Raw genomic sequence first — 24,632 nt, forward strand, 5'->3', positions numbered from 1 at the left:
TCGACGCCTTGCACTCCGTTCCACTCTACATAACAATCTCAATCTTTGCTGAAGAAAACATGAACCCATCTCCTTCACTTACCTTACTCGTCTACATCGGAGATCTCAGCTGAGATCGACACTAAGACCGACGAATAAAAGTGTCGGTCGGAGCTGCTGCACTCATGCCGGGAGGGTGACATTAGAGTCTTCCCTAATAAATAAAGAAATTTTTGCCACATGTCACATTCTCATTAATTTGGCCACATGTCATTTTGTGGTTATTTTCAATTGATTTTTTTCCACATGGTATTTTGTGGTTTTTTTATTTTATTAATTTTCACATAATATTTAAATGTAATAAATGCAATAAATGTAATAATAAATGCATATCAATTTAATTAATTGACTTTCTTTGAATTTCAAATTTTCTAAATTAAAGTTTCATTAGTTTTATTTGTTTATTTATCCAAATTGTTTGTTTAATTTAAAAGAAAAACAAACAATTTAATTTTAATAATTAATATTTTTCAATTTTTTTTTTATAAATTTAAACTTTTCAAATGTTTAGAATTTCATATATTTTTTTCCTTAAAATAAACTCATGTAATACATGGGTCTCACACCTAGTAATGCAATGAATAATTCTCAGTCCTCTGGCATCGTTTACCTTCGTGGTTCTTTCTTCTTTGCTGGATGTTGACCTCCATGTGGTCTCCCTCTTTTTCTCAACATCGTTTAACTCTAGTTCTCTCATCTCTTTCTATGAGACGCCCTAAACCCTAATCATTATTCATATAGGTCAATAGGTATGATAAGGTGGCTAGGAGTTAATCATCTTTCGAAAATAATCGGGATATGCATGTCTATATATGAGAAACGACGTTTGATGGAGAAGGAAACAATTAAGTTTCCAAAACTGGCAGAAATAGTCCCTATCATCATGCTTTTCTCATTTGTCTTACAAATTGATTTACGAAAACAACCATTTAGATCTTGAACTTAATTATTATTATTATTTATTAAACTTAATAATGTGATTAATGAATCTTTTAAATTTAACTAGAAGAGTGACCATACTTCACATGGCTCATAAGGATTTTCCTTGGTTTGTCAATTTATATGGAGCATTCATAGTTTACATGAAATACTAAATTATTTTTGAAGTATCTGATGTTACAGATAATATGGGTAAAATTTATGGATAAGTAGCATCATACAAAAGTATTGGTGTTGGCATGTAGTCCGGGCATGTGGTTCCACACGTTCCACTACTTATCCATTCATTTCTAATACTGATCGTGAAGCATCATGAACATCAGGGTGTCGAAACTAAAAGGTTTTGTAAATTAAAACCATTTGTTTATTATAACTTGTCAGAGCAAGACAAATCCAACCATGTCCAAAATGGTGCCTACATCATAACCAATTGCAAGAATTTGCAATAGGGAAGCGATTGTTTCTTATACAAATAAAAATGCATTCATGATACAAAGAAGAGCAACCTGATCCCTTACTTCAGAATTCTTCTTGTAATAAGTTGTTGGCTCTAAGTCTCCCCACTTCAAAGCTATTTATCAACATCCATGTATGTGCTGCAATGAGCAGTAACATAGATGACATGTTTACCCTTCATATGAAATGCAATAGGCTGTAACCAAAAGAAGTTGGAATGGGTGTCTTCCTTTCTTGATCAAAACAACTATCCGAAATAATAATACTAAATGATTTTTTACCTATGCATTAAATCCTCAAGAATATTATGGAAGGTACATGGTTCTTCCAAGAACTTAGACCATTTGTTGCCAGGTAATGCAATCCAAGCTTCCTAAAATATCATAACATCATGTAAATTTTGAAAAATAATAAATAAATGATTTAAGTAAACAAAGAAGGGTAAGAAAAATGCGAAGTACCTTCTATATTTAGTCTCTTAATCCATATTTCACAATGAAAAGTTCCAATAACTAATCTTTGAACACCTTCTTTCCAATACAATTACTTGTTCTCCATAACAAATTATAATGGTTGTGTCACCTGAAAAACAAATAAAAAACTATTAAAAAAAGTACAAAAAAAGTGTTATAAATATTAGTCTCTATATTTTGTATATGGATATCATCGTTAAAACCAAAAGATGAAACATGTTAGGGTTAGGAAAATTTTCAAACTAAATGAGGACTTTTTTCCCATAATTTTACTTCACAGCTGTCATGAACTCATTCATAAGTTAACTATATTCCCGTTAATGAAAAATAATAATAGATGAGTTTAAATTAATGACAAACCGGTATAACATGTTCACCAATTTCTGAAATTGTTGTTGACTCAACATAACAGGCTACATCAACAACATAGTATACCTAAATTGTGTTTTAACAATGCATGGAACTCCAGATAATTAGAAAACAAAAAAAGGGAGAAAAGTTGGAATATTAGCATATGCGGTTGAAGTAAACAAAAATAACGTATCTCAAAACAACAAACCAATTTCAATGACTTCCTTACAACTTATTCCACTACCCAAAATGTTATCAAAATCTGAAGATGATATGGCAATACGCACAAGGGTTTTCTCTTCCTACATCATACCTTATACACCTACAACACACAATAACCACAATAGAAATCAGTTACTATAATATGTTGCCAAGAGTAACTGTAGCTAAAGAACTTGAAGGGTAAAAGAAAAATGAAGAGCTTTGACAATAGTGCAATTGATATAATACAACTTTGTAAAATTTCAAGTGTTTTGGTTTTTGAAATCTTTAGGTCTGATCCACAAAAATAAAATTAGATTGTTTTATGCTAAAAGTAATGCACACATGTGAAGTTAGTGCAAGATTCTTCAAACATTTGAACAAAACACCAGGCTATAGAATGTGTTTAAGTGGGTATAGGATGTCAATTATTTGTTATACAAGATAATAAGATTGGTTCTTTTTTTAGTTTCATCTTATGGCATAAATCTCTAATATTCTCAGCATGATGGCCTTTGCAGTCCTAAAAGCCATTAAAGGTGATGTTTTAGGGTTCAAGACTTACTTTAAATCAGAGATGAACGCCTACTTCCAGCTTCCTCTAGCATATAGAGGCAACAACAGTTTAATTTTTTCACTTTTGATAACATAAACATGTCACAAATCTAAAAGAATAAAAAAGAATAGAAGGAGAAAGGGTTTTATAGAAAGGGACCTTACATCGCATATGTGTCTTCATCTTCTAAAAAATTGTGATGTTTTAGAGAACATTTCAGTCTGTGGTGAATGGGGTATCTAGAAAATCGACAACCTCGCAGATAATTGAAATTGGTAGATGATCTTTACTTAAGTAGGATGGCAGCCTCCAAAAATCGACGAACAGAAGGTAAAACAGGACGACGAATTGAGCCCGGAGTGGTGGTTGATCGATCGGTGGCGACTATTAGTCTAGATTATTATTTGTATAGTCATTTATACTTTGTTGTATACTTGAGGGGTGTATATGTATTTTTATTGACTATATATATGAGGTAACCCACATGCCTCTTGGTGTGGAAAACTCATAATCACATGGTATCATAGCCATCGACCCTTCCCTTCCTCTCCCTCCCATCTCCGATCTGCTCTTCTTCTTTTCTGTTTTTTTTTCCTGTCTCCATGGTAGGCTCCTCCACAGATGCTACCCTCTCCATGAACACTCTCCTCCATCTCATCCCCATCCGCCTCTCCTCAGCAAATTATCTATTTTGGGTGAACCAAATGACTCCCCTACTTACATATCAGCATCTATATGCTCACGTTGATGGCTCCACTGAAGCCCCTCCATCCCACCACCTGGTTGAGGGGATATTAGTTGCAAACCACGCCTTTGCGGAATCGCAGGCTACAGATCAGACGGTTGTCATCCTTCTTCAAGCCTCCCTCACGAAAGAAGCATTTTCTGAAGTCGTGGGACTCTCCTTCGCTCGTGGTATCTGGACCGCTCTTGAATCCGCCTATGGTAACTCTTCCATGGAACGAGTACAAACTCTTCGGGATCAACTTCGGCTTCTCTCTAAAGGCACCTCCACCGTCACTGAGTATGGACAAAAATTTAAGACGATTTGTGATCAACTTGCGGCTATCGGTCAAGCCGTTGACGAATCTGATAAAAATCATTGGTTCTTATGTGGTCTTGGCGGTGCTTTTGAGACTTTCTCCATTGGGTTTCGGACCTCTCGTATTACTCACACTTTTTAGGACCTCCTTGAACAATCCGAAGGTCACGAGCTCTTCATGAAGTCTATCCATCCGAACTCCGCACCTGCTGTCGCCTTCGCTGCTGAATCATCGCCTTTCAGGGCTGCTGTCTCGGTTTCCGCTGGTCGGGGCCAAGGTGGTAACTCCGGTGGTAGTGGTGGCCCTGGTGGTGGTCGTGGTTGTTGCCGTCGGCCACCCCATTGCCAACTATGCCGCCAAAACGGTCATTTTGCTAATGCTTGTCCTCAACTTTCGACATTTGCTTCTAAGTCCACCCCTAGTGAAGCCGACTTAGCTAAAGCCTTATTTGCAAATTTTCGTGTGACTCCACCCGGCCCGGATTGGTATGTTGATTCCGGTGCCTCAGACCACATGGTTTCTTCTTCAGGCTTGGTTACTTAACCCGAGCCTTTTGTTGGTGATGGCTCGGTTCAATTTGGTAATGGTAATACTCTCCCCATTACTTCTATTAGGACTTCCTCTCTTCCCAATGGTCTTCGATTGCGGGATGTTTTGGTGGTCTTACTAAAAGTTTATTGTCTATTAGCAAGTTAACACATGATAATAACGTGGATGTGCTTTTCTCCAACTATTTCTTTTACATTCAGTATAGGGCAACGAAACAAGTTCTGGTTCAAGGAAAATATGATCGGGGGCTTTATGTTCTTCCCAATAAACCGGTGGCTTGTTTGTCTTATGCTAAGAAGCGACCCACGACATCTTTTGAATTATGGCACTCACGTTTAGGGCATATATCCTTTGATGTTATTTCAATATTAAATAAACTTGGCCATGTAATGGTTTCTTCTATTTTTCCTAAACTGGTTACGTGTTCTCCTTCCCAACTTGCTAAGTCTCATCGGTTGCCTTTTGAAATTAATGACCAACGATCCGCTCATGTTCTAGATTTAATCCATTGTGATCTTTGGGGTCCTTCCCCGATTGATTCGGTTGCATCCTACCGATATTGTGTAACTTTTGTGGACGATTTCTCCCGCTTCACATGACTTTACCCGCTCAAGTCTAAATCGGATTTTTTTAGCATTTTTGTGGTTTATATCACCTTTGTAGAGACTCAATTCTCTTCCAAAATTAAAAATTTTCAAAGTGATGGGGGTACGGAATTTCTTAATAATAAAGTAACGACACTATTACATAAACATGGCATATTTCATCGCATCTCATGCCCGTATACCCCTCAACAAAATAGGTGGGTTGAACGCAAACATCGTCACATTGTGGAGATGGGCCTTGCTGTCACACCCCGAAAACCGAAGGCGGAAACATTTCCGGGATTGACTCCACGTTGAGTATCAAATCCAATGTACATAGTAAGTAAAGTAAACAACCATTACATTACATATAGAAAAGTTTTACATTTGTTTCAAAAGCAAAAGTTATACATGTGATACATAGTATATATGAACAACACGAAACGAGTCTTCTGAGAACTCTGACTTCGCACCAAAAAGATCTTCAGGTACGTGTCTAACACGGACCTGAGAATAAAAGTAGTTTAAAAATCAACATAAAGCTGGTGAGTTCATAAGCGGTTAGTTTTTCTGAAAATGTACGATTTCCTTTGGTTTCCTGAAAAAGTGGTTATCCAAGAAAATCCCATATTTTCTTATGTAAAGTTAGTTTCCAAATCCAAAAGTAAAGTAAACGATGTACGATGAAAACATGATTGTTCTTGTGAATTGTAGTTCATTTGTTTAACTTGTTACACTTTTCTAGTTACATACTACTGTTACTCAGGAAGAACCCCATGTTCTCCTGACTGTATGTGTGTGTGAACTATTACCAATTCTGATTATGTTCGGTGTCCTTTCCAGGAAAACCCCATGTTTCCCTGACTGTGTGTATGTATCTTTACCGGTTCTGGTTATGTTCAGTGTTCTCCCCAGGAAAACCCCATGTTTTCCTGAATGTGTGTATGTGTGTGTGCCTGACATCCTTGAACATACATTAGCTTTACTACGTACATAAAGCTAGTAAATGAGTCTAAAGTGTTAATAATCTAGATTGCGAGTCCTTAACCATACTCAGACTAGATATGACTCGAGTCGTGGTCAATATTCTTTTTATGACTTTTGTCACCCTTGAACCTTTCGGTTCGGCTGTAGCTAGCAGCCAGGTGTGGGATTGTCAGTCCCGTATAGATCTATACACTCAAGCCACGCTCTCCTACGTTCGGAGATTCTGGTTACAGGGTTAGTCCTCCACTATCTCGTGCCATGGAAGTGTTATAAGGACGTGTCTCCAATCTTTAAGATTACTCTTTACTTTTCAACTAGGAAAGTAGTACTTACGACTAGCTATGTTCTACGAACCTGTCCTTTACACTCGAACCTAGGTGTTTTATTAAGGACATTACACTCAAGCCTAGGTGTTATCTAATGATGACTGTCCTTTACACTCGATCCTAGGTGTATTATTAAGGACGTTACAAATGATATATATGTGTTATCTTATGGTGATTGCCCTTTACACTCGATCCTAGGTGTATTATTAAGGACATTACAATTGATTTGTGTGTCATGATGGTGTTTATCTTTCACACTCGAGCCTAGGCGTATTGTTAAGGACATACAGATGTTTTATGTTTTCTGATGGTGTCTGTCTTTTACACTCGAACCTAAGTGTTTTATTACAGACATTACAATATTTTATGTGTTCTATCAATATAAGTTTGAACAATTATATGTAAAGTATACAATATAACAGTGTATAGTAAGAATTGAAAATCGGGTTAAAACAAACAGCTCTGCAAGTTAAAATAGTTTGATAAAAGGTTTTCAATTCTTAAAAATGTACAATCATGAAACCATTTAACTGAAATCATGTGATTGAGTACAAGATATTCTTGTACTTTTGCTTGTATTCCCCCCCTGAAAACATTGAAAAACCATTGAAAAAGGGTAGGGGTATGAACTCACCGGACGCGGAAATGTGTGTTGATTTCGGATGCTAAACGTCGAATCGAGGCCTGATAACATGCGAGGGTCCTATGTAACAGGAAATGGCATACAAATATATTTAATTAGATTCACAAACTCTAATTAGATATGAAGTTACGCTCCAACGAACGAAAACACCTCAAAACGGGTGTTTGGAGTGACCCGGGTGACATCTACGGACGGGAATTGAAGCGAGGGACTTGGGATTTGAGTTTACTCCCCAAGAGTAAACTTCCTAATGAGTTTTCAGCCTCTAAACACATAACCACATGAGTTCACGGCCGTGAATTCATGTCCGGGTGTTTTATGGTGCTAAAATGGTCAATATCACTTGGGAAGAGTTGGTACAATTTTATCTAAGGCATGGGATGGAAATTAAATCACCAATAACATTACTTAAGGGAGTTTACGGCCCTAAACATGGAGTTTACGGCCGTAAACTCCTATACCCCTGTAGATTGATGATTTAATTGTCTTAGCTTAATCATATGTGATTCCAATAATTTTTACAAGCCTTGGATGGATTTTGGGGGGACTTTGGACAAGGATTTAGGAGTTTACGGCCCATGAACACCCCCATGGCCGTGAACTCTTATGAAAGGGTGATTTTATATGTTTTAAGGTCCAATACTTGTTTGTAAACACTTTTAGAATTTATCCCAAGGCTTTAGGTGTGTTAAAGTGGCATTTTAACACAATTAGAGGAGTTTACTCTCCAAGAACAATGAGTTTACGGCCCAAGCATGTTCTTGGGCAGTAAACTCAAGTTTACTCCTCTAAATTGATGTTCAAGGTGTTCCAAGGCCAAATCCATAATTCTACAAGTCGTATCTAAGCCTTGTTGGTGTTTTGGAAGGGTTTAAGGGCTTAAAAACCCCTTTAATGTGTGTTTACTATCCATGATATGGATTTTATGGCCCAAGCTTGTTCTTGGGCAGTAAACTGATGTTTACTCTTCAAAAATTATGATTAGGGTGTTCTAAGTCCAAATTAGTAAGCTATATAGTCGAATCTAAGTCCCAAAATTGTTTAGGAGGGGTTTAAAGGCATAAAAACCCTCTTATTATGAGTTTACGACCCAAGCATGCTCCTTGGCCATAAACGCATGTTTGAGGTCCAAATTCACAGTTTAAGTTCGGATTTGAAGGCTGATGAGGCTGTACAACAACTTAGGGAAGGTACCTTGGTGATTAGAAGCCTTAAATTTGAGATTTGGACCCTTAAACTTGAATTTAGGAGAGAGGTTAGAGAGAGAGTAGTGAGATGAAGCAAAAGCTTCAAATGAAGTCTTAGAACACTTTAAATAGTGTTCGGGATTTGGACACGATGAAATTCTACCCGATACCGGCTTTAGACGGGGCTTTTCGTCGTACCCGGCCAATTTGCCGTAACCCGATATGGTTGATTCTAGAAATGTTCTGATCATTAATATGAGACGTTAGATTGAGTTCTAAGGGTATTAAGACACTTATTAAGTCATAAAATAAAACCCACATTAACGACTTAATAAAAGGCTGGAAACGGAAACGAAATCGGAAACGGTGATTGGATGATCGGAACGAGTCGTGAAAAAGGGTTTCAATTAGGGATATGAATTTCGGGTTGTTACACTTGCTATGATGTTTCACGCTCGCCTTCCAGTTTCTTGCTGGACTCATGCTTTCAGCTCCGCCGTGCATGTTATTAATCGTCTCCTTATGAAGGTGTTATCTATGAAATCACCTTTTGAGGTTTTGTTCGGACAGGTGCCATCTTATGAGAATTTTCACATTTTTGGGTGTCAGGTCTATCCATATTTACATGACTATGCGGATCATAAGCTTTCTCCGCGGAGCATACCTTATGTTTTTGTGGGTTATCACACTCAATATAAAGGTTACTTGTGTCTCGATCTGATTTCGATACGGGTTTTTGTTACTTGTCATGCTTGGTTTGATGAAGAGTGCTTCCCATTTCGTGACACCCATAAAAATGCTCCTTTTGGGTCTTTACCCTTGCATACATTCCTTGGTGATCAGCTCCCTGCCGGTCCCGTCCATTACAATGTTGTCCCGGTCTCTCCAAGTGTTCCATCAGAACCTGCTACCCCTGCTCCTTGCACTGTGTGTGTTGAACAGGATCTGGCGGCTCCCTTGATCCTGACTCTTGTTTCTAAATTCCTTACCGATGCCTCGTCGGGACCCGAGACCGGGTCGCCTTCTGAGTCTTACTCTGAACCGACCACTTATTCAACTTCGGTTCCCACCTACGGGTCTGACTCTGAGTCTGGGTTGATGTCTGGTTCCGATCTGCAACCGAGTTCCAAGCCTGATCCACCTTCGGCCTCCCATCCGCCTCCTCCATCGCATCCAATGACCACTCGTGCCAAATCTGGGAATTTTAAACCACGTTATCGTTCTGACTTGGCACATTTAACTTCTCATGGCTTGTTTTCGCAAGTTTTTTTTTTTTTTTTTTTGCAGATATTCCCTCATCCTATGACACTGCATTGCGTGACCCTAAATGGCGTGAAGCAATGTGTTCTGAGATGGCGGCTCTTCATCATAATTAGACGAGGACTCTCGTTCCTCGTTCCCCCCCCCCTCATGCCAATATTGTGGGTTGTAGGTGGTTTTTTTGTACCAAATATCGGGTCGATGGGACTGTGGAACGTCATAAGGCTCGGATCGTTGCTTAAGGATTTAGTCAAGTTTTGGGACTTGATTTTTCTCACACCTTCACTCCCGTGGTTAAGGCGGCCACCGTTCGTATTGTTCTCACCCTTGCGATTGTAAATGGGTGGCAGTTGCGTCAACTTGACGTCAATAACGCCTTTCTACATAGACATTTGGGTGACACTGTTTTTATGAATCAACCCCCTGGGTTTGCAGATGCTCGTTATCCTGATTAAGTTTGCAAGCTAAATAAAGCTATTTATGGACTTAAGCAGGCTCCTCGTGCATGGTTTCATCGGCCCAGTTCATTTTTTGTGCAACAAGGTTTTTCCTGCAGTTGTGTGGATCCCTCTCTTTTTGTGTTTCGTCGGGACTCGTGTGTTTTGTATTTGTTAGTGTATGTTGATGATTTGATTATCACTGGCTCGGATGATGCTGTTGTGTCGTCCGTCATTGCTCGGCTTCATGCCGAATTTCGAATTAAGGATCTTGGGCGGTTGAACTATTTTCTTGGACTTGAGGCTACTCATCATTCCACTGGCTTGTTTCTCAGTCAAGCAAAGTATGCTCACGACATCGTCTCACGTGCCGGTCTTCTCAATGCTAAGCCTATGCCGACCCCCTTGCTACCAACGCCTCTCTTGTTAGTGGTGGTCCTCTTCATGAGGATCCAACTCTCTGTCGGACCTTGGTTGGTGCACTACAATATTTGACGATTGTGAGACCAGATATCTCTCACGCTGTTAATCAAGTTAGCCAGTTTCTTGCTGCACCGACGATTGCTCATTTTCAAGCTGTTAAACGACTTATTCGCTATGTCAAAGGCACCCTCTCATTCAGTCTCACTTTCTCACGGCCTCCGGCTGTCAAGCTTGTTGGCTACTCTGATGCTGATTGGGCTCGATGCCTTGAGACTCGCCGCTCCACCTATGGGTACTCGATATTCCTGGGAGAAGCAGCCTACTATCTCTCGCTCCAACTGTGAGTCTGAATATCGAGCCATGGCTAATACGGCTGCAAAGATCATCTAGATCACTCATCTATTGCATGAGTTGCATGCTTTGCCCACCGATCGTCCCACGCTTCTCTGTGACAATCAAAGTGCATTATTTCTCACCCAGAATCCGGTGGCTCATAAGCGTGCTAAGCATATTGATCTTGACTATCATTTTGTTCGGGAGCTCGTCGCTTCAGGCAAACTGGTCACTATGTTTGTTCCTACCAAGCTTCAAGTCGCTGACATCTTCACTAAGAGTCTACCTAGCCCACAGTTTGAGCAGTTCCGCCGCATGCTTCGTCTCGGTCTACCTCCTCTCGCTTGAGGGGGGATATTAGCCTAGCTATTTATTTGTATAGTCATTTATACTTTGCTGTATACTTGAGGGGTGTATATGTATTCTTATTAACTATCTATATGAGGTAACCCCCATGCCTATTGGTGTGGAAAACTCATAATCACTGCAACGATGGTCACATCTCTGGAAAATACGACGATCCATATTTCCCCGATTATGACTCCAACAAATGCAAAAGAAATCCTTTAGTGAAATTGCTTCTACAGAGAAACAGGAAGAGAATGAGAACATGTAGAGGTGAAGAGAATGGTGGTGCTGATAGAGGGAAGAGAAGAGATGATTAAACCTGATGAAGATAGATAAAAAACACGTGTCTACGACACCGAGACAACCATGGAGCACCCAATTTCAACAACTGACAAACTATGGCTATCACCGACGCAGGAGCAAGTGAAAGGGGTCGATTTCGGGAAAACCTTACGAAAATCATTCTTTATTTCTCTGCTTTGCTTCAAAATTTTGGAGGTTTGATTTTCTGAAAGCAAACGAAAATGGCAATTCTAGAAATTTTGAGGCAAAAGAAGCAAAGAAGGAAGAAGCGTGGATTGAAAGTAGCAAGAGCAAGAGATGGATAAGCTATTAATACCAAGGTGATGTCCATGGCGGTGCTAACAGAAGAGCATCATATATAAGCAGATAGCGATAGGAGACGGTGGCCAAGACACAGAACCCAGTTCAGAGTACCTCCCAATAAAAGTATTTAGGCGGTGGATTATATCGAGTCGGTGATGGAAGCGGTGATGGAAGACAGATTATTTGAGATGGACCGATGGGATAAAACTAACCAAGATAAACTAACTAACCCAAGGAACAGTACCTGGTCAGGTACTGTTCCTAAGGGAACATAAAATTAATCTATATATATATATATATATATATATATATATATATATATATATATATATATATATATATATATATATATATAATGAATCTCATTTTAATTAATTTAATAAATCTCCTTTCATCTAGGAATGTTTTTTACTTGTTAACTTCACTTATTTCATGTAGCAAGTTATCCTTGAATGAAATCATTATCTGATCTAATTAATAAATTTATTTCGAACCATCTAGAAAGAAAACAGGGTGTTACACAGCAAAACCTAGTTACTAAAAAATTATGAAAGTATGAATTGTAGTTTTATTGTATTTGATTCTAGGTAGTGTTTTAAGGAATATTGTAGGAAAAGTTAACGTAAATGCAATGTTGCTTCATGTTTTTGGTATTTTTTTTTTGTTTAGGGGAAGACCTTGGTTCCAATCTCTTTTCCCACACCCAACTTGAATATTTTTTCACAGCAATCCCTCTACCCCTTCTAGCTTTAAAATTTTATAGTTCCCCAGCCCTGTCCCCCACCTTTACTTTTTTGCACTAGTCGCCCTTCCAGTTTTCACTTTATACAGTGTTAGCAGGGGCAAGTGTAAGTATATCAAAGGTGGGTCACTTAATTTTTTTTATTTATTTTTTTATAAGAGATTATATATGTATATAAATTGTGACTTATCTTAAAAAACTTTGAGTGAACTATCTTATTTTTTTTGGCAATAAAAATAAATACAAATCAATATTTAAAAAGCCCGCATTTTGTATATTAATAGGCACCCAATTTATTTAAGGTCTAATCGGATACAAAATAGCCCAATAAAAGTACAATATAATTAAATAAATAAAGGAAAAAAAGAAAAAAAAAACAATAAAAAAATCGTTCTCAACATGTTGTTCTTCACCCACCGTTGAGATACCGTCAATTGCACGTTGTTCTTCTCCCACCGTTGATATACCGTCAATTGCACAACGTCATCTGTCGGGCACCGAACCACCGCCACCGTTGATATCAAGATATAAGACCTCATCAGACACAATTGTAATATTTTTTTTTTTGCTTATACAACCAGTCCCAAACCCGCAAATAATATTTTTTTTACGTTTCACTTAAATAGTGAACCACATGATTTTATGTTCTAAACTTGTCACTAAATGTTATCTCCATGTTTGATTTTTTTTTTTTTTTTTTGGTAATGCTCACCACCACTTCCAGTTTACAATGTTGGCCTGACTTTAAATCATTTTTACAAATTTTGTACAATTTTTTTTTTTTTTTTTTATATATTTCCCCAACTTTCATTATTATAACTTTGACCCAATTTTCATTTTGTTTTAGAAATTTGCTTTGAGCGGGAGATGTTATATATATATATATATATATATATATATATATATATATATATATATATATATATATATATATATATATATATATATATATATATATATATATATATATATATATAGAGAGAGAGAGAGAGAGAGAGAGAGGTTATTTTGTTTTTTATATTTATTGTGTGCTAGAATGCATCAATAGAAATTTCGTAAATTAAATAATTATTTAATTAAATAAATATAGATATTAAATGATTTCCATAATTATATTTTTTATTAAATGATATCCATAATTATAATTATCTTTTTATGGAAACTAATTAAATCCGTCGTTAATGCCGCAATAACATACTTTCAGAATGAATTTGCATCTAGGTTTTTATATATGAGTTTGTACTTTGTTTCAAGACTCAATCACTTAAAATACAATAAAGTTGTATGGAATACGAAGAACGAGAGTGTATTATACTAGAATACACTCTCATTCTACTGTAATACATCCTCATTCTTCTAGATATAAATTTATTCTGAAAGAATATTATTGTTGACATTAATGACGAATTTAATTAGTTTCCATAAAAATGAGTTATAAGTATGGATAACATTTAATATACATATAATTAATACTAAATTTCTATTGGTGCATTGTAGCATACAATAGATGTGAAAAACATTTGAACTTACATATATATATATATATATATATATATATATATATATATATATATATATATATATATATATATATATATATATATATATATATAAATTTCCAAGTTTTTCTTAATTGTTTCACTTTTTTGGCATCATACAAAGTGACTCTCTATTGTTATGCTGTAATGTTCACTTAAGTAAGTTGTAAATGTAAGCAATGTTATCGGATGTCAATAAGTAGATCCACCGGATAATATATTATCTATGTCTATATGAGGTTTTGTATTTAGCCTTTTAAAATCATTGCATTTGAGTATGCATAGGGATAGGATGTGTATTATACTATTATATTAACTCTAACAATCTTATTCTAGTTAAATAAAGCTAGTTAACACCAATTACGGCATACATTTAACACATGTATGTGAGTAAAGTGTGTAACCTAAGTGTTCCAAAAGTCATGCTTATTTAGGTGCATCAGTCAATGTCTTTCCATTTTTCGTTTTTGAAAAATTAAAATGGGGACTTTTAAAAAAGACTAGGATCATTATTCAGTTGGCTGATCATTCGATAGTATATTCAAAAGGTGTATTGTGGGATGTTTTAGTCTAAGAGTACTTATTTTTCCTGCTGATTTTTACATTCTGGACATGAGCAATTTTGACGTATCAGATAAAAACTCAATTATTTTAAGAAGAACTTTTATGAAAACTGCTAGACCCAAAATTGATGTTTTTGCTAGTACACTCTCTTTGTAGTTTAACGGGGATATTGTCAATTTTAAAATAAAATATGTTGATATTCCTTTTGATGATTTTCCTGTTAATATTATGGATACCATAAGCCTTTTGCCTAAAGACTGTTGTGAGTTGTCTAATCGTGTTTTGCAAGAAGTATTTTTAGAAAGAAAATTAGGTAATGACGGATCAAAGGAGCTGAAAAGAAACGAGTTTGGGGAGGAAGCAAAGAAGATTTTTTAGAAGGAATGAATATCATAAAAAGAAAAGGACTAAAAAATTTGAAGAAATATTTATCCAATAAAAATCTGAGGATTTTCCAGTCTTGTGTGCAAGTACCGGATCCAACAATTCTAGCATATATGAAGGGATTAAGAGTCAAAGAAAAAAAAAAGATGTGTTGATAGAGAACCCTATTTTCACCAGTTATAAATATTGTTGGGTAAAGTCGATCCAATGACTTTAGGCTGCTTTCTGGGAGGCAACCCGATGTTGAGTTTAATTTTCCGTTTGAATAAGAGTCGATCGCAACTCAAAGTAATCTTGGGAAAATTATAGGATCTTCTAATTTGCTGAAATTCCGATTTTCGCCAACACCTTCATTAAAATCAGAAATTTCTTCAAACATATCAAAACATATTAGGTAGAGATGCACACAAAATTCGGATCCTCGAAATGAAACCGATCCAATCCGAAAACCAGTTTCGGTCAAAACTGGTTTTGACCAAATCGAATTGGATTAAACCGGTTATCGGATTCAAATCGATTTGACTTTTCGAAATCGAAATCGGATTGACCCCCAGATCACGAACTGGATTCTACAAAAACCGGTTCTTAAATCGTCAAAAAAATCTGGTAAAAAGCTCACAAATTTTGGATAAAACCGGTTTCAAATCATATTCGGATTGTTGACTAGATTCGGATCGGATTTTGACCAATCCAGATCGGATTTGACCAGATCGGATTGTTGACTTGATCGGATTTTACCGGATCGAATTGTTGATCGGATCGGATCTTAGGTTTGTGCATCTCTAATATCAAGTACATTCTTTCCTAGTTGTCACCTTTTTCTTTTATATGATTTATTAAGTTCTGCATTTCACTCAAAGCATTGATAACAATGCTTCATTTCATGCTTGGGAAGAGGTTAGTAGTCAAAATTTGCATTTTTGTTAAAAATTTTAAATTTTTTAGTTTTTCAATTAAATGTTTCGAGATTCTTTTATACATTTTATGTATTGCATTGCATTTAGAAAAAAAAAATGAGAAACAATTTTTTTTTTTAATTTCTTGTTTTTCTGGATTATAAAAGAACCCAAAAAAAATTATTTTTAGTTTATTTCCTACGTATAAAAAACTTTAAAAAATTGAAAACGTTACATGATATGATGACATTCTTTGGATTAAATAATTCTGAAGATAGAGAATGAAAGTTCGAAAACGACAAGTACGATAGTGGTAAGTGTAATAACCATTTCCATAATTAGGGGACTGCAAGACACCGTACACTATGAGGTTGATTGTAAAAATGAAAAGAATTGTATATTGAAACACTACGTAAGCAAAAATAAAATAGTTTTCAAACTAAATTTTGAAACTTCTGACTAAGAACCTGACTCGATAAGTCTTGACCCACAGAACACAACACATGCCTATTTGTTGACACGTGTTGCCTTTCGCAGTAACAGAAAATTTTATATTGTATTCACACGACCAACAAAAATGAAGAAACGAGTAAAACTGTCATATCTGAGCTTGTTGTGTGGGTACAAATTCTCAAATCATGTACCCAAGTAAAATTTTAAGCACTTAACAAAAGAAATTTTAAGAAATACACAAAGACGATTGAAGAACTCAAAGCGGAAGACAAAGGACACAAACTTTCAAGTTTCCATCAAATCGACGGTCGCCTCAAAGTCAAATATGGCATACAAGAAGAACTGTGTGATTTGGCATGTGATGCTCTCAAAAATGTGAAAGCATAAGAGCTTGGGCCTTCATGGGAGGGCTGACTGCTTCTAGAAAGTTGATTTGACATGCAAGGTCTCTAAGGATAGGTTAAGCTTGGTTTTTTATGAATGAGTAAAAAAAATGTAAATTTTTTAATATTTAATGGGTTTCTTTTTTAAAGTTCTAGAGGGCATTCACTACCTTATGTGCTAAATGCCTAAATCCATTCCAGTGTTATCGATGGTCCCACCAGGTTCAATAATAAACCAAAAGGTCTTTTTGGTGTTCCCCTTCTATTTACATAAAGATTTCTAGTTAGTTCCTCACGTTCTTATTATTTAGTATATACTATTATATATATATATATATATATATATATATATATATATATATATATATATATATATATATATATATATATATATATATAGGGTTAGGTTCATTTGAGACCACCTATATTTTGTGAGACCGTGAGACGCATTTTTTTTTATTTTTTTTAGTTAATTCAAGTTACGAAAATAATATTTAAAAAAAGAATTTTTTGATTTTTTCCATTTATTTTGCATTTTAAAATTATTTTGAGAATACATACAGTGTAATATTCTATTTAGAATATTTCACGTATTTTTCAAAAAAAAATAGAATTTTTATTTATTTATTTTTAGTTAATTCAAGTTCCGAAAATAATATTTAAAAAAAGAATTTTTAGATTTTTCCATTTATTTTGCATTTTAAAATTATTTTTTAGAATATGTCAGTGTAATATTCTATTTAGAATATTTCACGTATTTTTAAAAAAAACAGAACTTTTTTTTATTTTTTTTTAATTTTTTTTAATTCAAGTTCCGAAAATAATATTTAAAAAAAAAATTTGGATTTTTCCATTTATTTTGCATTTTAAAATTATTTTTAGATTTGGTCTCACGGTCTCACAAAATTAGAATGGTCTCAAATGAACCTGATATATATATATATATATATATATATATATATATATATATATATATATATATATATATATATATATATTTGCATTTCAATGTATCAACTTATTCTATTGAAAGTATATAACAAATGTTTATATCTTGTCACAAATTATAAAAAGATATCATAAATACTTTAAAAACTATACCAATATAGAATATATTTGATATTTAATTACTTTTATCACAAAAAATTATTAACAATGTTTTTGTATGATTTCATATAGAAAAGTAACTTTTTATTAAAAGAATTTTATAAAAATATAATATTCCCCATCAGAACACATAATATTTTAGTTTTACGTTCTAGTTACACCGCTTTTCTTTTTACTTTTATTTTTATTGGATACTTTTATCATTTCAATATATTAACCAAATGTATTAGAACTATATAACAAAAGATATGTCTTACGTCTAACAAAGTACATCACTGAAAATCTTAGAATCGATTCATTAAAGTGGGCGAGAGGGGCAGTTGGGTTTTCCAACTTACCCTTGAGGACGTGTTTACTATTTTCTGAAGTTGGAATTCTTTATTAACTCAAATACCTGGTCGGAAATAGAGCCGTGTTATGACTTATGATCCAGAAACTTGGGAGACAAGGAAGGAGAGGAAAAAATTGAAATCACTATGTGCATATATTTCTTGTTGGTTGACCTTTTCGTCACTTTTTCATTGGTACTTATGAATAGTTGGAAGGAATGGATGATGAGATTAACTAAAGTGTAACAGAAATTTTTACTAGCTAGTTTGAACTGGGATCAAAGTTATGATCTAATACAAGTCCGGTGCTGCCAAAGGCACACTTTTAGTGGCGAATTTGATCCCTGACGTTTAAACTGTGGGGGTAAGACCCTGGCGAGTTAATGTAAAAGATGGATTTTAACTTTGGAAAATGACTTACGAGTCCAACGAAGTTTTCAACCCGTTCAAAAAACCCCAATCATATTTTGTTTGTTCAAGAAACCCCAACAATCTTAACCTTTTGTCTAAAAAAGTTCAACTAAGTTACACTTTTGTTCAATTCTATGGAAGTCAAAGAAGAGAAACACATGACTTTGCTTATTACCATATCGGGAAAATGATTTGTCAGACCAACGAAGTTTTCAAGCCGTTCAAAAAACTCTCAATCATGTTTTGTCTATTCAAAAAAAACCCAACAAACTTAACCTTTTTGAACATATAAAACATGATTGTGGTTTTTTTACGGTTTGAAAACTTCATTGAGTTTTTTAGACAAAAGGTTAAGTTCCTTGGGTTTTTCTTGAACAGACAAAACATGAATGAAGTTTTTTGAATGCTTTGGAAACTCTGTTGGGCTTGTAAGTTATTTTCCCAATTTAACTTGGTTAGAATGCAGTAGAAAAACATTTTCAGAAGTATCGAGTTATAGTAAAAGATCATATGATCTTGTAATGTAACGCAAAGAGTTGCCTAATATGGACCTGCGATACTAAGTTCTCAAATAGCTAATGGGATTGTTCAAAAACCTGTTGACTGTAAATACAACAGTACAAAATTTTTGGAAAAAAATTTCAACTTGTTGATAACAAAAAATAACTTTCTAAAGCCGTATTTTGTTTTCCTTATCCATTTTGTGAGTTTAATTATAAGAGATACTCTGGTTTTTTGGATTAAAGAATTTGATACAACTCCGTTGGACTTGGTTGGACTTGTAAGTCATTTTCCCAATTTAACTTGGTTAGAATGCAGTAGAAAAACATTTTCAAAAGTATGGAGTTATAGTAAAAGATCATATGATCTTGTAATGTAACGCAAAGCCTAATACGGACCTGCGATACTAAGTTCTCCAACAGCTAATGGGATTGTTCAAAAACCTGTTGACTGTACGTACAACAGTACAAAATTTCTAGAAAAAAGTTTCAACTTGTTGATAACCAAAAATAACTTTCTAAAGCCGTATTTTGTTGTCCTTATCCATTTTGTGAGTTTAATTATAAGAGATACTCTGGTTTTTTGGATTAAAGAATTTGATACAACTCCTGCGACGTTCCTTGTGCGTCATTATTTTTATCATGAGAAAATGTCTTTGAAACTCGGACGTATAAATATTTTTCAAGGAAACTGATAAACCTAATTTGATCACAATCCAAGCAATCAAATTTTCAACATCCTCATGTGCCTCAAAACCGACACCTATATCTCAATCTAGCAAAACCTGCTAAAGTTGGCATCTCTTAAGACCTAGATGGCTGGAATGCAGATTATTAGAATACTCCCATGTTAGTTTACACAATAAAAAAAGAGTAAATTACACAAGTGGTCCCTAAGGTTTAGGATAATTTATACATTTGGTCTCTAACTTAATTTTTAACTCGAAAAGTTCTTACTGTTTGTTTTTGTTACACGTTTGGTCCATGTCATACCTATAAAGACAATTTTGCCCTTAATTTTTTTTATTTATTTAAATAAACACCCCCAACCCCACCCTTCTCACACCCTGCCATTTTTCCTATTTAAATAATAGTCTTTTTAGGTAAGACAGGGACCAAACACGTAATTAAAACAGATAGTAGAGACCAAGCGCATAACAAAATCCGACTTAAAAAAATAAGTTAGGGAGCAAACATACAAATTACCCCACCATATTTCTTCTTATTTAAATAATAGTCTTTATTGAAGCACATTATTAGAAATAGTGTCATTGAACGAGACTGCCCTATATGGCAGATAACGTTAGTGGACCAGTAGTTTGCGAATATTGAATTATTTAAACATTTTATTCTTGACTAAAGTGCTTCATCTGCAAAAAAATTCCGATCTAGCGTCAATAATGTTGATCTTGTGGTGCACAACAAATCTCTTCTTTGCTATGAAAGAATGAGGTCTTTAAAGTGGTTTTTGTGGGCACCACAGATCTGACCTTTAGGATAAAAGAATGAGTTCACGATGCTTTTATTATATTTTGATGAATAAATGTCATAGTAAAATCTTCAGGTAAATAACTTTTGTAATTAATATTCTTTACCTCGTGAAACTTTTTTATATGTGGTGATTACTTTGGAATGATGCGATCTTATAGTGGCTTTGGTGGACCTCACAAATCAACTTCATCTTATCTTTCTATTTTAAAAATGTAATAAGTTGGAAGGAGTATTCACAGAAAGAAAGAAAAAAAAAAGATAGAAAAAAAAATGGCAAGCTCAAGCTCTAATGAATATGTGACAGTGGAAATTGGAGAAGGAAACACATACCCATACCCATCAAATGTTTATACCCCCAGTTTTATTAGCTTGAAGCTTAGTGGTAGGGATAACTATAGTATGTGGAAAACACAGATGATATGTCTCTTAAAGAGTCATGATATGTTTGGTTTCATTGATGGAACATTCATAAGCCCTGATCATGAAGCCAGTAGTAGTAGTAGTGTTTCCGGGAAGGAGAAAGTGGGTGAGCATCAGACTCATCAGAAGCTGTGGACAAGATCAGATGCCCTTGTGAAGGGTTGGATTCTTGGTTCTTTATCTGAAGAAACACTCAGGTATGTTCTGAATCGCCTCACAGAAAAACCCCATCAAGAGAGAAATGCAGATCATGATTTCAGTGCAAAAGATGTTTGGCATGAACTGCAGACTATGTATGGTCCTCCTGTTCTTCCGCAAGTGTCACCTGTTGTTGAAGGTTCATCCTATCTCTTGTTTGCTATTCTATCATTAATTTGGGTTGGTGATCATTTAGATAAACGAAAGCATACCACTATTTATATAGTGAAAATGTATAGCCTTTACTGTATAGTAACCCAAAAGGTGAGTCAAGCAAGCACTTGTTTTAACAAACAAGCTAAAAGAGATGCAAAGTATACAAATTTAACGGATAAAAAAAGTCTGCCTAAAAACAAGATTTTTTTTTTCATCCTCCTTTAAAATCCATAATATACTAGACTACATAAGAGCATATATTTTATATCTTGTAGTTAATTTTTTCACGTATTATGCAAATATAGATACACTACAAGATCGAGACAGAGAAAAGCAAATCCAGATAATATAAAGCATACCACTACTTGTACAGTAAAATATGGCTATATAGCTTTTACTTTTTTTTTTTAAGCCAAGACATTTGAATTAAATTTAAATAAAAAAGAAAATTTTATACAGACATAACGGGTAAACCAGTAACAAGCTTTTAATGTATAGTCGTTAAAAAGATGAGTCGCCCAAGCACTCGTTCAAACAAGAAACACAATATACAAAATGGATAAAAGTGTATTATATACAAACAAGGTGTTTTTTTTCATCATCCTTTAAAATTCCTAATGTTTAGATTAGATTGGATCACATGAGAGCACATATTTTGTATCTCTTAGTTTTTATCTTGATAACAAAATTATGCAAACATAGATACACTACTACAAGATAAAGACATAGCACAGGAGCTCCAGAGATTGTACAATTACACTCGCTTTGGAATTTGGGTTTGGGTCGAAGAAATATTGAGTCAGGGAAGGGTTACAGTGATGGACAAAATCACGAATAATGGCAACACTTTGCTCCATGTAGCAGTCGGTATTTCCAAGAACTCAAAACTCTTAGAGATATTGTTGGAAAGGTTACCGGAGAACACACAACTACTGGATCTAAGAAATTCAGATGGAAGCACGCTACTTCATGTGGCTGCCATTATTGGCAACACTGAAGCTGCTGACATCTTGGTGGCAAGAAACCCAGAGTTGTTGTTCGCAAAAGACAATGAAGGTCAGACACCACTAGCCTTGGCTCTTTCTAATATGAACACCCAAACAGCCCGACATCTGCTGCAACACATCAATGATACTAATGATGATAGACAAAAGGAGGCTCTGTTTTCTGGCACAACTGGTGATGGCCTTCTAGTTACCCTTATTTCCTCTAAAGATTTCCGTAAGTGTCAACTGGACACAAATTCCAGTAGTGGAAAACCTACACACTTAATTGATATGGTTGATCTTGGAATATATATGTAGGCTTTGCAATAAAACTGTTGGAGCATTACAAAACATTGAATAGTGATGTTGTGCTGATGGCTATAGCTCAAAATTTCCCACGTGAACTCAACCTATTTGAAAATTTTATAGGTTTGTCGTTTTATTTTTATCGTTAATTAATTGATCTGTATGCTCCTTTACATTATCAAACTATTTATCACTTCATCACCAAACTTCCTGCACACCACTTTTTATATTAATTGTAGGGAGTGGTGATTTAGTTCGGTGTGCATATGGCTTTTGTGGAACCATTTGCAATATTATTAGTAGCAGACGGGTTTTCAGGTTGATCATTAATGGTAGGTCCAGATTTTATCTTTTTTTAGACTCTTTAACTTGTTGGTTGAACATTCTATAACCCCATCATTCTAACAAACATTTTATCACATGATGCAGTGACTGGCTTCATGCTTATGCTTTTGCTGTTTATCCCTCGAATGTTAGGTAAGATGATCAACAAGTACCGTGATATTACTACTAAAAACAAAAGAGAGAAAAAAAAAAAAAAAAGATGTATTTTTTTATTTGAGATGCTCATTTGGATCTATATATGTTGCAGTATGGTTATTAATTAAAGAGAGAGTTGAAACTCATGAAGATGCTAGGAGACTATTGTGGCATGTATCTGGATTGATAAAGAGTGAAAACACTCCCACCTCTTACCATCACTATTATACAAATCCGATTCTTGAAGCCACCAGACAAAATGCATTCGAAGTTGTAGAAGTTATTGTGTCTTACTTCCCAAATGCAATTTGGAGTGCTAACGAAGATGGTCACAACATTATCCAGTATGTTGTGATAAATCGCTCAGAAAAGGTTTACAACCTCCTTTATCAAATGAGCGAGCATCGGAATATATATCGAACAATCAGAGACTCTCATGGTAATAACCTGTTGCATCTTGCTGCAAGATTGGCACCTAAGAACAAACTTAATCTTATATCGGGGGCAGCTTTACAAATACAACGTGAACTACAATGGTTTAAAGTATGAATCTTGATGATTCAAAATTGGCATACCTGATATTTAAACACCATAAGTATTTTTCAATCATATGTAGCAATTAACATATTGTAATCTTATAGGAAGTGGAAAGATTCATTTGTCCTTTAAGCATCGTACAAAAGAACTCTTTCAACGGAACACCACAAACGGTATTTACTAGAGAACACAAGGAGTTAGTGATTGAAGGAGAAAAATGGATGAAGTCCACTGCGGAATCCTACACGATTACAGCTGCATTAATCATCACCATCGTCTTTGCAGCAGCAATTACAGTGCCAGGAGGAAGCGATCAGAACAAGGGGATACCAATTTTTACCAATAACACCGCCTTCACAGTATTTGCAATATCAGATGCCATATCACTGTTTGCGGCTGTTACTTCATTGTTAATGTTTTTGTCGATCCTCACTGCACGTTTTGCTGAACAAGACTTTCTCTTCAAGTTGCCTACAAAGTTGATAATTGGTTTAGCCACATTGTTTATCTCAACCACAGCTATGATAGTAGCATTTGGTGCAACATTGTATCTTGTGTTTGGCCAACGAAACTCAAAGATTCTGATTCCAATAGCTGTCTTGACATGCCTCCCAATTACTTCTTTTGTGACCCTACAGTTCCCACTAGTCCTAGAGTTGATGAGTGCCACATATGGTCGTAGTATTTTTGGTGTGAACAGAAGTTTTTCTTACTCGGGTAGACAAATATTGATTTGATAATAAATTGGGAAATTAGAGATCGAAATGATAGTGGAAGTTGTGGAATGCATTGTAACTTTAATCTAGTTATCTCCCTCCATCAATAATGTCCATAATAATCTCTTCGCAAAAATAACAACGTACTTTATGAAATAAATCTTCATACCCTTTTTTTTATGATACTTTACCTTAAAAATGATAGTAAGTCCTCTTAATTTTTCAGAAAATAATAATTTCACAAAAAAAAAAAAAGTTTGTCAATAATATAGAAATGAAACAACCTTTTCAATG

General features: G+C 34.9%; 1 protein-coding gene across 1 annotated transcript; it reads left to right on the forward strand.

The window, feature by feature from the left end:
• Positions 1-20,747: 20,747 nt before the first annotated feature.
• Positions 20,748-24,498, forward strand: LOC111883801 (uncharacterized). Its single transcript, XM_023880121.3, has 7 exons — positions 20,748-21,296; positions 22,016-22,534; positions 22,618-22,728; positions 22,845-22,937; positions 23,035-23,082; positions 23,198-23,628; positions 23,727-24,498. Exons 1-7 carry the CDS (start codon positions 20,810-20,812, stop codon positions 24,357-24,359), a joined length of 2,322 nt encoding a protein of 773 aa, XP_023735889.1. The 5' UTR covers positions 20,748-20,809; the 3' UTR covers positions 24,360-24,498.
• Positions 24,499-24,632: the final 134 nt, after the last annotated feature.

This window comes from Lactuca sativa, chromosome 7 (assembly GCF_002870075.4).
Source record: "Lactuca sativa cultivar Salinas chromosome 7, Lsat_Salinas_v11, whole genome shotgun sequence".
NCBI classification, from domain to species: domain Eukaryota; kingdom Viridiplantae; phylum Streptophyta; class Magnoliopsida; order Asterales; family Asteraceae; genus Lactuca; species Lactuca sativa.

Coding starts and splice junctions, on each gene's coding strand:
- LOC111883801 (XM_023880121.3), top strand. CDS start 20,810: ATGGCAAGCTCAAGCTCTAATGAATATGTGACAGTGGAAATTGGAGAA. Junction 22,535..22,617: donor TATTTCCTCTAAAGATTTCC/GTAAGTGTCAAC, acceptor ATATATATGTAG/GCTTTGCAATAAAACTGTTG. Junction 23,629..23,726: donor GTGAACTACAATGGTTTAAA/GTATGAATCTTG, acceptor GTAATCTTATAG/GAAGTGGAAAGATTCATTTG.